Source organism: Hermetia illucens, chromosome 1, assembly GCF_905115235.1.
Source record: "Hermetia illucens chromosome 1, iHerIll2.2.curated.20191125, whole genome shotgun sequence".
Classification (NCBI taxonomy): domain Eukaryota; kingdom Metazoa; phylum Arthropoda; class Insecta; order Diptera; family Stratiomyidae; genus Hermetia; species Hermetia illucens.
Window position 1 is genome coordinate 59,667,259 of NC_051849.1, and position 15,994 is coordinate 59,683,252.

At 38.7% G+C, this 15,994-nt stretch overlaps 1 protein-coding gene across 1 annotated transcript; it reads right to left on the reverse strand.

The window, feature by feature from the left end:
* Nucleotides 1–5,086: 5,086 nt before the first annotated feature.
* Nucleotides 5,087–5,929, reverse strand: LOC119660148 (N-acetyltransferase 9-like protein). Its single transcript, XM_038068551.1, has 3 exons — nt 5,771–5,929; nt 5,599–5,708; nt 5,087–5,540 (listed from the first exon to the last, which is right to left on the reverse strand). The coding sequence occupies exons 1-3, from the start codon at nt 5,845–5,847 to the stop codon at nt 5,131–5,133; spliced, it is 597 nt and encodes a 198-aa protein (XP_037924479.1). The 5' UTR covers nt 5,848–5,929; the 3' UTR covers nt 5,087–5,130.
* Between the last annotated feature and the right edge of the window lie 10,065 nt (nt 5,930–15,994).

A 15,994-nucleotide genomic window follows, 5' to 3' on the forward strand; every position in this document is an offset into this window, starting at 1 on the left:
CCAGTTAAATGAACTCATTTAGCTCAAGCTTAGTGTGATGACGGCATCTTTCAGATTTTTACGGAACCATTCGAAGTCTTGTTCGTCTTCTGAAGATCATTTATCGGAAAAAAATAAAGGGAAGGATATCAGCAAAGAACAAGAGAAATCCGCTCGCTGACGGTTGAAAACAGTGGGAAACCTTAAGGCTTAGCGTTCACTGTGGCTCAAATGACTGTTTATATTTTGTGAAGCATTTTCGTCGTTGTTTCAGTTGATTTGTATTTGATTCCATCAGAAATAACGATTGTTTTCTCCAAAACTTTCATCTCAAACAAGAAGTTGGGCGTATAACGTAAGATGAGTGACATCAAAATATACAGTCCCTGGCCAAATTATTAAGCGCACCAGGAATTTTATGTAAATTCGTGATTCAACGCTTCCAAAATTGACTTTCCGAATCAGAATCAGAATGTACAATTGAATTCTCTAGGAAGGTTTTATCAAAGATAGAAAGCTACATTCCTTTAATATTATTTATATAGTCATAAAACAAATCATAATAGACTCATACATTTTTAATATTTTTTTGGGCCTCCTTTTGTTATAAGAGTCTCAATGCCAGGATTTGGAGATATCACTGTCTACTGTATTTGCGAATGATGACTCCACACTTGAATGAATATGTCCAAAGGCCATGCTTTGGTTGTGATAACCTCTTTACCCGCTTTCGTCTTCATCAACTCTCAAACGATTTCAATGGCGGTCATGTCAGGACTACTATCTAGCCAATCTAACAAAGAACAATACATGAAATAGACTTGTGTAGCAAAGAGCTTCAAGTTGCATAAAAAGGAATGGTTGCAGAATCAGTCGATTTTATAGGACTTCTTTGTGTTGCTCATGTTTTACCACACCTTTTACAGCATAAAGTCCTTACCACTGATAACAGACCAAGCGATTATTTTTGTTAAGTATTTTCAGGTCCGGGTAACGTAGTTGGAATGAGATTTCTCCGTTGAGCGACTACCCAAAAAATGGATCTGGTTTGGCTAAAATCTCAAATGTGCATTCATCGTGGAAACGGATCTGTAAAAATATAACAAGTGTTGAAATATATGGGAAATCAGCGATCTCTAGAAATTCACATCTTTATCAGAACACTACTTCAGCAGTTCTGCTTTAATTGCACCTGTCAACTTGGGCTTCTTAGCGGGGTGGTTAGCCTTAAAATCCAAATGGTTTCATTTTCTTCTTAGAGTACACTCGGCATCGTTCAGTCAATCGGATTTCGAATGAGATTTTCCTATTTTTTATAGTAGCAAATCGATTTTCTAAAAAATCTTTTGCGAAACACCTTTCTACGCTTGGTGAAAAAACTGGCCCTTCCACTTTCTCCCTTACTTTTTGGCCTCAATGCTAATCATTTTTATGTTTTTAAAGATTGGCCTTCATAAATGTAAAGAGGGGATGTATTTTTTTAAAATTTGAATGCAAATTGTAAATAGGTAAATAAGGGGTCAAAAGGTGCAAACTTAAAGAGAAACGAGACTCATTTTCGGAATCTACTCATTCCAAAAATCTGAAAAAAATTCAGGGCGATGTGCTTAAATACAATCTAGGTCTCAAACTATGCCCCATTCCGACATTTTGTCAAATAAACTTAATAATAGTATATTACCAACTTTTTCTAAATTTACCGGATACCCCCCCCCCCCCCCTCATCCATCCGCATAGAGGATAGTACCGTGCATAGCACTGCACTCAAAGTTATAGCAGTTCGAAGTTATCGATTTCGCAGGAATTCACTGCTTCTTGAGGCATGTAAATAAGATGATAACGTCATAATTAAAAAGAATAATGGACATACGAATGAAATTCTAAAGTCCCATATATGAAGAAGATTCTTTTCCCAAGTCCTTTTTGGTATTTTTCACTACACTCGCTACAGTAGGCGGGAATTCGTCATGTACTCAAAGTTCCTCACTTAAAGAAAGACAAAACCTTTCATACCTGAAGCGTCAAAACTTTTCATAGAATTAAATGATTTTTCCTTGTATGTACCTACTTTTAACGAAAAGAAAACAAATAATGTATTTCAGAAAATTCCTCATATAGTGTATTTCTGATAACATCGAAATTCGAAATCGCGAATACCGGAAGCTGGTGCTTCGGGTATAAAGGTTTTGTGTTTATCTTTCTGAGAAACTTTCTACGCTAAAAACCCAAAATATTTCTTCATATTTTTTTCAAACTGCAAGATATACGCACATATTACAGACGTAAATATTATGTTCACCCTTACCGAATACTATACTTATACACGTATATAAATTGATCATACACATATTTCCGATTTACTTCGTGCACAAGCATACATATGTCATATACAGTGCGTATATTTAATACCGCTGGTTTAATGTACAAATAAATCTCTCTGAGTTAGGCACTGCCCCAAAAGTTCATTAACATATACATATAAATACGACATATGTCTGTAATTGATATTAATATATAAATGACTAAAAAAACATTTTTTGGGGGTTGCAGCCCCCTTTCGCATTTATGGGGAGCCCCTCCTAATTAAACTCAACACAAAATGGTGCCACTTGCTATATGTAAAGGGATTTACAGATCGCTCGTTCTCACCAAATTTCATGACAATCAGTTTAGCCGTTTCCGAATAAATCGGGTCTGGCAGACAGACAGACGGACAGATAGACATCGAATCGATTTTAATAAGGTTTTGTTTCACACAAAACTTTAAGAAAGGAGCACAGCGTTAAGATCTAAATAAATAAAGAAAAAGAAGTATTTTCATTTGTTGTAAATGTTTTTATTAGACTTGGAGAAACCAATATTTCGAGAATCGCCGCCTTCCTCAGTGCTGGACGTTTGCTAATAATCAACCTCTCTACGACTTTTACAGAATGCATAAAAATTGTAATGATTTTTTCAGATAACTTTCGAGTATAAAATTAGTGCCCAAACACATAAATTCATTCAACTTAACGAATATTAACGTTTATTATATCAATAAATATAATATGAACAAAATCATTTACGAGAAATGCTAAGAATTTCCTCCTTATGCCTCAGTTAATTTACGAAGTCGGTTACGGAAATTGCCAGTGATGCTTGTACATTCATTCTTCGTAATATCATCCCATGTCACTACATTCCAGAATCGACCAGACGGAGCAGTGCATCGACTTGGGGTCATCCCGTATGTCAGCGCGAAATTAACAATCCGAACGACGCACGAATGACTTCGCTAAAAGCGCGAGAATAGAAGCCAAAGCTTCACATGTCTTTTTTGAAGAAACTGAAGGTTTATGGACCACGTATAGCATATTAATGGTCTATTCGAATTTTATTGCTGATAATCACATTTTAATTTTTGAACACGCTTTTCTCGAAACTGCATGTTGAAAATCGGGCACCACCATAGCTCAAAATCTTTTCAACGAAATTCTTTGAAATATTCACGACTTATTCAGAACAGATTTCTACGTCGGACCGTTTTTTTCTGCATTTCTGCGCCTGTAAAAGCCTTTTTTAGGAGATGGGAGGATAAGTTGCGGCGTACTTTAATAATGAGCGAGATATAAATAAATATTTATTGAAATTTTCGCAGATGTGTCTTTATTTAGTTCTTTAAAAAAAATCAAAATGCGAAAAACGACCTTCACACGGGATGACCTCCGAAAAGAAGGTAAGACGAAATCTACCCGTATAGTGGCAACATTAGCAATAACAAAAGAAAGAACATCTATGGCAATGGTCAACTGAGAACGATAAACATAGGAGAATACAACATTGAAACTGTGGATAATTTCTCGTATCTAAGGTCGAAAATTACAACCGATATCAGCTACAACAATAAAATCTCCATCAGATTGTTTGCAGCCAGCGGAGTCTATTTTACAAAAACTTTTCCGCGTGGAACGTCTCATTATAGGGTCAAAGTTCTTACTGTCCATGACAATGGTCTTGCCAATCTTCATATATACCTCGGGTTCTTAGCGAAAAAAAAATTGCGAATTCATAGCTGCGTTCGAGAGAAGAATCCTCCAAACATTGCTGGTTCCCCTCCACAGGAGAATATACGATTCCATGGCCTACATAACGACGCAGTTTATGAGCGATACCACGACCGTCCGGTAGTGGATAAAATTTGGCTCAATAGGTTGCGGTGGGCGGGTCACTTAATCCGTATGGCTGAGAATGATTCAGACAGAAAATCTGTAAGGACCCTGCCTGAGATATAGCGAAAAAAATATATACACATGAAAACTAAATACTACATATTCCCGGTAGATCACAAAGATAAAATCAGTATTAGTTGATTTCGATTCTATAAACTTAACCTTAGAATATAAAACTCGTGGAGGGTGAGTAATATTCTAAGTGTGGGATAAACTTGAAATTGAAAGCATACTCCACGCTCAGAAGAGTGGTTTATTTTATAAATCATAATGAAGAGGTCCTTCCACTAAAAAAAGAACGTTATTCTTTATAATATCGACTGGATATGCGATTAGGTCTCATAGAACCTCAAAGAAATCGAAACTGAAGATAACTAATATTTTTTGAAGAAAGCCCTTAAGGAAATTAATTTTTGATATATTTATTCACTATCAATAGTTGGAAGATAAGGGGAGACAAGTTTCTTCAAAATATTCAAATGATAACACGATTAGGCAGCAAAATCTCTTTGTATGCGGTAAGGAACATCAAAGGCCTAATATGACGGGTGTACTCCTAACACATGGACATTTTCTTTACTAATAGTTTTACAAACTATTGATTATGAGGCGCAGAACCTCATTTGCATCGGGGTAAGATTTCAGGGGGATTTGAAGCCAGACCTCTAGGTCGTAGAACAATGAAGGAGTTGAAGCTTCACATAAGATATTGTGGTCGAAGCACGTGCTGCGTAGATGTGGTTCTCGCAGTACGCCCCATGTTTCATGGCAACTTTCAATGATTGCCCAAAGAATGCACGCTCTCGTAAGCAACGAAGCCAGACTTGACATAAGGAAAAGGCTATGCATAATAAACTTTTATAAAATCCCTGGAACTTAACTCAATAATACAATATAAATCGCTTTGATCGTTTTATGACCAGAATGTATTTTGCTGATCAGCTTATCTTTCATACTTTTCAATAACATAGTTGACTTGAGACTGCAACCAGGCACACCATTCATTCGAAACTATTCGGCGCATCGTCACTTCTTTGAACACGTCTGACCGTGCTGACTCATCGAACTGCATCTTCTTGAACATGTTTATGCTTTTTTCATTGCTGTCACCGATTTTAACAATATACTCCTCAATTTTCAGCTTAGACACCCCATAATCCAGCATAAGCAACATCGCTTCCCACCCCAAACGTTGCCCTTGGTAATTCTTGTCAGCAATCATTATTTCTGCTTCTGCTACCTTCCGACCTTCGGGGTCATCACAGAGGAATAAATTCGTGTCTCCAATTAGGGATTCTATTTCATCCTGAGTTTTTTCGAATGCTTCTTTCGAAAGCACTAGGAACGTACATTCTGAAATTGATTCACTTTTATAGTTCAATGGACAGAAAAAAACTAATTTGAAAATTACTGTCGCCGTCTTCTCTCCATGATTTCTGCATGTCATACTCTTCATCGATTGTTAGAGGTTCGGACGCAGTGAGCTCCTGCAACTCCGGGTCCTTCATCCATTCGTGATACCTAAATGAAATGCTCATGAATAAAACACTGCTGTTAACTCAAAGGACGCCATTGGAACTTACTTAGGAACATGTTTTGCTTCATAAGGCACAAGAATTACTTTAGTACCAACTAACTTGATATTTTCGTTGCACTTCATCTTGGATTATTCACAACCCACACCAAACAAATAAATATCAGACATTTCATGATGAGTTCAACCGGTCAGCTGTTGTTTATAGACGCGCGTGCTTGATAGCTTGATGTGTCAGAAACAGCTGGGAGAATGCTTCAAACAAAATTAGGGTGGTTCGAGTGTTTTACCATCTTTTGAAATTTCGGATTTGGATGAATCTTAATTATTGCAACCCATAGAAAGATACAAGGCGTTATTTCTTAAAAGGAAAATTGAGGAAAATTTCCGCTGGGACAAATATACGAGTACTATGTATGTACGTACAGATAATTTGACTTCTTAAGAGCTATTGGCTCAAGAACTGGTATTCTGTTGGACAACTTCATCAACACCAACCTGGACTTCCACCAAAACCCCCATTGAAAAACAAAGAAGCAGAAGAGGATCTGAAGGAAATTAACATAGAGTTCACACATTGTTATAAATATAAATTTTGTAAAAAAAAGTCAGACTGGAAAAGTCGGCACTGCCTCTAAATAAAGCGGACGCCGCAAGAGACGGCGCAGGGCCGTTTGCCTTTTCTTCCATTCTTTCTGCTCGTTTCTCTGTTCGTTACACTTGCGCAGTCTTTCTTTTGTAGGTTGTTCATTTTCCTTAACTATGTCCTCCGGAACAGGGGCAAGTCCCGCGGTAACTACCGTGGCCGTACGGGTGCTGTTTTGGCGTAGCTGGAGACCCAATTCGCTTTGGCGGCGTCATAGCAGATGCCGTTCGCAATTACGCGCTGGTCGAGCTGGACGATAAGGTAATTGGGCTTGTCTCCAACGTCCCCCAGGAGAACTGCTCTTATAGGCAATTAAAAGAGCAGCTCATAAAACGCCTATCAGTAAATGAGACGGCTAACCCCCCCCCTTACTGACGGAGCTAACGTTAGGTTACCGTGCGCCAAGCCAGCGGCTGCTACAGCCTTTGTGGCCGCAAAGGCTCCCGCAGAGCACACAGGCCATACTGGCATGTGCCGGGTTTTTGGATACGCTAGCCGTCATCGCGGACAAAGCTCATTAGGTCGACGTGCAACCCATGGTTAGTGAGCAGTCTCATGACAACTCAAGCCAGGTGGCTCAATTGCAGCAGATGGTGGCAGCATTAATAGCCACCGCCTCTGAGTTGGCCGATGCCGTCGGTGCTTTGCGTTTGGGGAGTAGGACTAGATCAAGGCCTCCCGAAATGGACGATCGGTTAATAGGTCGTCGGGACCTTCGGCAAGTGCCGAGGCATGTTGGTACCATCGTGGTTTCGTTGAAAAGTCTACAAAATGCACCAGCCCCTGCAATTTCTCACCAAAAAAATCAGACTTATAATCAATAATCAATGCGTGCTCGCGGGAGCGACAGAGACGGTGTTGAGTCTTCATTTCTTAAATTAGACTTGTCGAGAGTTCTGGCGACTGCTACCCGAAACGTAGCACCACGTCGCCTCACAATCTACGACCCCTTGAGCGACCGCAACTACCTGGTCGTTACAGGCGCTGAAGTTTCGGTTCGTCTCGTATCCGAGAATAATAATTTAATACCGCAACCATTGAAAATCGCAGCAACAAATTCGTCGTCAATCCGCACATATAGCTATAGTAGAGGCAAGTAAACTTGAGTTTAGGACTTCGACGAGCTTTTTCTTGGCGCTTCATAATCGCGGACATCAGTATACCAATCTTACACACGGATTTCATGTACCGCTATGGATTGCGAGTGGATATACAATACATAATAGGTCCCGAAAACTTCCTTTAGGTCATCAGGAAAAATCTCATCCTGTTCACCTAATACTCTCCATCGTTTTTGAAGACGAAGCAGGGCATTTGCAGATCTTCGCCACTTCACATGGTCTGTAAATCCAATGGCGAATTGAAACCTTGTGGCGACTGCAGACGTCTAAATACTCAGACGACTCCAGAGATTTTGCGCACTCTATTGCAAACTGCCGTATTTTCTCGACATTGCCGAAAACGGCAATAGGCACACCTTTCGGAATCTTTACTTCGTTAGGTTGACTTTTAGACTGTACAACGCATCGCAAATTTTTCAGAGATTCATCCACTCTGCGCTGCAAAACCTCAACTTCTGTTTCGTATATTTGAATGATGTTCTGGTCGCGTTATCCTCTGAGTCCGGGCATTTAGAGCACCTCGAGTGTATTTTTCAAAGTCTCCTTAAGGCCGGTCTAGTACTTAACGTTGAAAAGTGAAAATTTCTACAATCACAGGTGAGATTCTTCAGCCACCTGATTACCCCTGAAGGCATCCAACTGGATCTACTCAAAGTGCAAGCAATTTTGAACTTCCCGTTTCCGAAAATTGTTAAGGATCTGAGAATGTTCTTAGGCATGTTAAACTTCTAGCATCGTTTCTTGCTCACGGCATCTTAATTGATCCTTAACACCTTCGTGTCTCGGCCGAAAATTAAAGACTCCCGCCTGGTTGTCTGGTTGGCTGTCACCATTTGCATTTAGAACCACCCCTCAGCAAGATGCACTCCTACCCGTATTCGTCGATGCCTGCCTTAGGTGCTGCTCTTCACCAAAAAGTGAATCAAATCTGGCAGCCGTTGAGCTTTTTCTCCCCGCTCAATGGAACTACAGCTCCTATGATCGTGAGTTCCTTGCCGCCTACCTTGCAATTAAATACTTCCGGTATTCCCTTGAAGGCAGGCCATCCACATTGTTCACGGACCATAAGCCACCTACTTTCGCTTTAAAAAAAAAGCCGGGCAAAACGTCCCCTCGGAGTGTTCCTTCGACATCAGGCCGGGACTCAACGCTACCAGTCTGTTGCCTGTGCTCAAGAAAGCATCGCCAAAGTTGAAGCCCCCACCTGCCGCGAACCACGCGAAAGTAGTGGTTGGCGTGCCCAAGGGAATCGAATCCTGTAGGTATGTCTTAATTAGGACGGACGCACGAGCCACTACAGCCACCTTATGAGGACCCCTTCAGAGTCCATGAACAAGGCCGACAACATTATAACCTCAACGGGTTCCTTTGGTTTCAGCTAGGGGTGAGCGTTGCGGCGAGCAATTTGCGTATTGGACGCACGCAAATGCAGATGGCGGTTGCCATGACATGACACTGTTTCATCGCGATACAATTTTGTTAACGTCATTTCATCCTAATTACACAACTAGTTGCAGATACGGAATTGGAAATGTGACCCATAAAAAGCACACCGAATTTCGCAAAACAACAGGGAAATTAATTTTAAACGGACAAAAAGACATAACCAACAATTTAATGAATAAAACATTAAATGAAAATGTTCGAAGTGACCACTCGCCACTGCTAAACAATAGGTTTTTCACTGAAGTTACATATTGGTTTTAATAATATTCTATTTGATATACCTATTTGCAGCAACATTAGTTATCATGAATAAGAATTCTTTCAATGTGTCTTAGGGTGTCCTTTTAAACTACTCCTTTCAAATACCCTCACATAAAGTAGTCCAGTGGATTTAAATAGGCAGATCTTGTAGGTCATCATATCCGTCCATAACGATATTTTTGGTTAAGAAAATATGTAACGTTACTGAAATTATGTGGAAGCACCCCATATTGGTGAAACCCCCCCTGCTCCTTCTGTTAAGTGGCACATTTTTTAATAAATCGAGCCGGACATCCTGCGAAAGAAGATTTATACCCTTCACTTGTGAATCTGTTTGTAAGAGTATAAGGCCCTGTAAGTTGGCCTCCAATATTCCTGCCGAAGCTATCAAATTTCGTCGGTTGTGATAATATACTTCACTATTCAATCCACCGGTAACCTGTGATAATTGGAAGCCCCTTCTTGGGTAAAAAAGACATTCGTCAGTAAATAAAATATTAAAAATTCTGACGATTCTGAAGTGTCCGAATTGATAAAACCTGGGGAGGTTGCAATTAGCTGGCCAGGTATGGACGACACTCGCATACTTAGAAAAGAACAGAAGGACGAAGACCGGTAGGGAAACACCGGAAGCGCCGGCAGATTCTGTTGACGAAAGCAGCGCATCACTAATCGGATTTCGAAATCGGTTGAAGGGAGGATATCCTGAAGGCCAAGGCTCGAAATCGGCTGTAGAGCTTCCACGACAATTTCGATAATTGATGAGTTATGCACATCAACATTTTACATACAGATGCAGGATGTTTCCTGGTTGGATTTGGGCGAATACTGCCTTTCGAAATCCATTAAAGACTTTTCTTTAATTCGGTGTTTGTCTAGAGATGCGAAAAGTGGTGTAGTCATCCTGAGCATTAACCATCAGCATGAGAGGTTATTTCATGTGATAGCCATGAAATGGTGGTGGATGGACGTTTAGGTTGTTAGCAGACAGATATAAAATCCAAGTCCAAGGTGAAAATTCTGCGGAAAATCTGGGTCCGGAAAGAAAAATACATACACAAATGAGCCGCTTATTATCCCCTAATTACATCCAAATATCTACGTTGAGCCTCCGAAAAAAATTCCCGGCCCGGGGCACACCACCCGTTCCTCCCTCTCTTATCAGGCCTGGTTGTCCACAATAGTTTTCACAGACAGTGCAAAGGAAGCTCTTCGTGGTACTTTTGGAGAAGGATTAGTATTCCGTTAAGAAATAACTATTTACATGAGCTGTCAAAGTAAAATTAACCACATGAAGTTCGTCTAAAGAAACCCAGCCGGAGTTCCGGAATATATATAATAAGTTAGACCCATTAAAATATATACATATACAGAATTATGATTTCACACCTTTTCTCAACCTGAGTGAAATTATGCGGTATTTCCAACGATTAATTATCTGAAATAATAAAAACTTGTTGTTTCTTTTTCGTTGGTGTGAATATTTATTATGCAAAAACCGATATTTCGGGAACCACTTGTTCTCTTCATCAGTACTAACAAGTGGTTCGCGAAATATCGGAATTTCCAAGAATAAATATTCACACCAATGAAAAAGAAACAACAAGTTTTTATTATTTCAGACTTTTCTCAACGTCCTTCATGATTTTCCAAATTGCAGGATCAGCTAATCTCCTACTGTTCATGCTAGATTTCGGAGATCAAACGTTTTTCTAGTTTTTGCTGTATACATTTGCCCTCAGAATAGTCCCAATCGACATGAAGGCCGACCAAAAATGAAGATAATGAAGTGTGCGCCAACGAGTTGATGTTATGTGAAGGAAGTATAATACCTTAGCTGAATTTAATTAAAGGTAACGACTCAACTTCAAGGATTCATTCATAAATACATAATCATTTTCCTTAGATACCAAGAACTTACTAGTTATTTTACAACTCTGGACGTATCCATATGCTAATCTCAAAGTTTAATCGGTTAGGGGAATCAAATTGTTTTGTTGTATAAAATCACAATCTTATCAGTAATTCTTTTATGAGATAAAAATTAAATGAGAATTTTGTCACTCATTTGCTGATCAGGTGTGAACTGAGTGTACCCCAATGGAGGCGAATGAATTTACACGATGTAGGTATGTGGGGAGAAATAATAATAGCCACAGATTGGCTCTCGCTATGCACACTTTGTAGTACATCTACACCTTATGCATGTCTGTTCAAAGACAGTGTGAAGGTCATTTTTCACGCAATTAACCTTCATTACCGGGAATGATAATAAACAGCAAAACTTTCCATTTTCCATTGATTCACTAAGTTAGTAGAATCTTTAAATACGAGTTTACAAATAGCGTTATCAGTATATACTCAAAATAAAGTAAAAGTTGAAATGATAGGATTTTTCCCTGCTTTCATTTCAACACTTCTATTTGAATTTATTAATATTAATTGAAAAGAGTTCTTAGAGTTTTGTACATAATTAAAGATTTTTGAAAATCTGCCTGTTTGTCATATCCAATTTACCCGAAAATGGCTAAACCTATCGTCACGAACTTTAGTGGAAATATGTGGTCTGCATAACCATTTGCAAGCAGCAACTGAATCGATTCTTTGTTAATTTAAGGGGCAACTTCTCAATTTTTTTTCGCCGACTATTTTACATATGCAGATCTGCGTTTGCAACTCAGGTGGAGATTCACCTGGTACGCCAGATACTAAGAAGCTACATTTCTCCACAATATTAGATCTGCAGAAAAGATACTCGTAAATAGATCTTTGAATTTTGCCCCTGTGATTGTCCATCAACGCAAGATACAAAACACTAGGTAAACCATTTTTCAGTTTTACTCGGCCTGCTGAGTATTCGTATTACGGTTTGGGAACTTAATCATTTAGAGAAATCATATTGATTTAATCACAATCTTATCAGAAATGCTGTCATGAGATAAGCAGTTGAATGAAAATTTTGTCACTCATCTGTGGATCAGGCATGAAGTAAATGCACTTCGGTTAAATTAAATAAAATCAAACTATGCAAGGTATGTATAGATATGGGAAGAAGTGATACTAACTGACGATTTATTCAATTTACATTTGTATTTCGTAAACTCATACTACATTTGTATGCTGTTTGCAGAGACAGGGTGAAGGATATTTTTCACACAATTAATGAGATTATCGAGGATAATTGTCCATTTTTTATGCATTAATTTCATGATCTTATAAATGTATATTTATAGTCTTATCGGTGTGTTATATAACCGAAATAAAGTGAAAGTTCAAATCAATGATTACTTTGATCGCATTCATTTTAGTGCATTATCTACTCAAGTTTATAGTTTTTTTATTTACCCCTAGTTTAGTTGAAAATAGTTCTCTCTTTACAAATAAAAGCGAGTGTGTTCTCTGCATATTTTGAAAGTCACTTGCTAGTGATTCAAATGATTTGTTATTTGAATAATTCCTATTTTCTTTGTTTTTTTTTTGTTAAATTTTATAGCAGCGGCAGCTTGAAAACTCAATGGAAATACCTTTCTTACAAAATCCTTCCGTAGCGGAAAGAAGCTTTCCTCACATGTAGTAAAAATAATCAAATGACCAAGTGCCTCTAATCAAGTTAAGCTTTATGGCCCATAGTTTCATTTAAAGCATAAATTCCTTTCGACTATCATCCACAGTAACTTTCCACACCTTTGGCGTTCAAATAGCACAGCAATGTACCCAAGAATGCATACCACATTCGCAAATCATCTGACGTCACACTATTAAAGATTAGAATTATCTACTCCCTTTCAACTGACCCGCTTCAATGTGACAAAATCGACGAGTATTTTTCAATTTATAATTCACGCTTTTTTAATTTACGCGTTCAAAAATATCAGATGAAAAAACAAGCTCGAATCTAAACACTTAGGCCTATGGATGGGTTTTGTAGATCCATTAATCAAAAAAACATAGTGACTGGCTTCTTAGAGAAAGTAAGTTGACTTTGGTTATGAAATTGTCAATAAATGTTCACATTTTGCGCATGAGTGAAATTTATGCTGCAGCGCTTTCTAAAAAGAGGATCAAAAGCGTAAAAAAGTAAAAACTGTTATATCAGTTATTGAGGAAAAAATATTCTGAGGTGAAAACAATTGTCGATTGTTGTGAGATGTCTGGGGACCTGGAATGCAACCGAAACACTACAAAGCAACGCCCGCTCCATGATCTCCACTCCTACCGTTCGTTGATTCCTTTTCTGATGGGATTTCGGCGAAAACTTCCACTAGTGTATGCCGAGACAGTTGATATAGTGATCCTGATTCCAAGAATTATCCAAAAACTACCTCCAACATATTTCTTCTTCTTCAGTTTTTGTCCCGTTCAGAAACGAGTTCGGCTTTTCTGGACTGATTTCGCAATTTCGCTCGTTCATGGGCCTAATCTGAATGAGATCGATAGACTCCAAATTATCATCTAACGTATCAAACCATCATTGTTTCGAGCGGTCGTTTGACCATTTCTCAGCGACTTAGATATTCATCTTGACAGGGGACTTCTCGTCAAGCGTGAATTTCATGGCCATATCATCAATAGTCGGCCGGTACTAAAATTCCTTGAGGACGACAGTGCGAATGAGACGATAGAACATTTTCGATTTGAGACATTCGTTGATACATCGATCACAGAGAACACCAGTTGTGGAACGCCACTTCATCCAAGCTGCGTTGATGCATGAAGTAATTTCATAACGCAGTTCACTCTTAGCTGATAGTATTGATCCGACATATTTCAATTTCTCAATTTTCAACCACTGACAGTGATAGTCTATTTTATGAGAGTTGGTCATCGAAAATTCTGTTTTATTCAGATTCAGCCACTTTTGTACAAGTTGGCCGAAATCAGCTTTGCGATGAGAAGCTAGGAAAACATCATCTGAATCGAGCAATACATGAGGCGCTGGACGTTGTCTGTCCTGCCTAACAGTCTCCATAAGAAGAACAAAGAGGAGTGGTGGCTTGCTTGATGAATACCGAAGATGACGCAAAACAGTTGTCAAGAATGCGTTCAAAAATCTTCATGGTATGGGATAACAGCAAGCAAAGTACGGTTTTTGTCATTAACCCAATTGAAGTGTTCAGTATACTGTGCCGATTGATGTGATAGGTCTCCCTCGCGTCCCGAATGACCATTTTATCAAAGACACATTATCAAGCATCTGCGGCTACATCTGTGGACAAACCTCTCAAAGAATACCCAGAAGTATTGAAGTTTGGCTTGTCTATTCTCCATGCGAGAATTCGGTTCCTTGAATCCTTGCTCCATATGGAATATGAAATATCAATATGGAAATGGCAAGTGCGATCAGCTACAAATAAAAAGACTGTACAAGAAACAAAAGAAAAAATTCAAACAGAATTTAGGCAGAACATGAGGCTCCTGTTGGATGTCCCAAAGCTAGGTTTAGAATTACTAATAATGGTAACACATCACAAAGAGTTTTTGCAGATCCAGAAACGTCTTTCACAAGAATTGATATGGACTCCATAAATTGAATGTAAGTCATATTAGAAATAATTTTCGCCTACGAAACAGGCGAAAAATATGTTGAATTATATAAATGGCGCCCTATGTCACCTACACACCTACCTGAATTTTAATGCAGCCCAAGTTATAAGACATGCAGTATTACCGATAGGTAAATTACCAGAAATAGCAGCTGAAGTTTGCAATAGGAACTTCAGGCAATACCGATTGAAGTTTTCGGGAAAATTCACTAGAAGCGAATACTGTATGGATATTTTTAACAGATTACTGTTGACTTTGGATTCTTATTAAAGCACGATTAGGTCGAAAGAAAATAGAAAGAAGCAAAGATGTCGCAAAGAAGTATTGGATTTAATCCTACGAGAATATTAGCGATTCACACGAGGCTGATAGCGGAGAGTAAACCGACACCGATGTAGAATTGAAGATCTTAGGTAGATAGGTGAAGTTAAAAACCAGAGCAGAATTGGGTGTGTTTATTTCTTCCCCTCTTCAAAGCAGCTGTTTTCCTACAAGGTAAGTCGGTGTTCATCCTTACTTTTGAGCGAATTCTCGATACTTTCATATGAGGCCAGCTCCACAGTGTTATTCTTTTTATTTCTTTTCTTGTATTTCTTTTTATGTCCTTTTTCCATCATATGTTTGGCTACTGCTAACCTTATATATTACGATCCTTGATGTTTTGTTTTATCTATGAATATATCAATTCTACCTATTTTCCTAGTTGCATGTTCTCCTTTTTGAAGAATATGGAATCCTGAAGTTCGGAGTTTTCTGTTTCCGGCTTATTGCTATGCATGGCGTAAATGGAATTTACTTCCATTTGTCTGTTCTCATTAAGTAGGGTTTGACGAGATGCGAGATCCATCTACCCCTCGATTCTTTCTCAAGATTGGTGCCATGCGCAGAGAGCTCGGGCTCTCTCTTCAAAAGCGACAACTTGCTTATTTCCCTCGCCTTCTCTGAGATATATAACCTCCACTCGACAACATGGAGAGCGATCGGCGTAACTTGTGCTATCACCATTACTGCTGGCTCCAACACGAAACGACAGGTGGAGGCACTTAGCTTCTTTTAATTTTTTTCCTCAATGTTTATCATATGCATCCTTATTCATGCTGGCCCCGGGTTCCCCTTGTCTGCTTACAAGTTATATATAATACTTTTTTTTGTTAGTGAGTTTCTGAAAGTTAGTAGACTCTTTTTTCCCGGCTTCGAAGACATTTCCTTATTCTTCCTGTGATTTTGATATTTGATTCTCGCTTCGATGTAAATT

Coding starts and splice junctions, on each gene's coding strand:
- LOC119660148 (XM_038068551.1), bottom strand. CDS start 5,847: ATGAAGTGCAACGAAAATATCAAGTTAGTTGGTACTAAAGTAATTCTT. Junction 5,709..5,770: donor GAAGCAAAACATGTTCCTAA/GTAAGTTCCAAT, acceptor CATTTCATTTAG/GTATCACGAATGGATGAAGG. Junction 5,541..5,598: donor ATGGAGAGAAGACGGCGACA/GTAATTTTCAAA, acceptor AATCAATTTCAG/AATGTACGTTCCTAGTGCTT.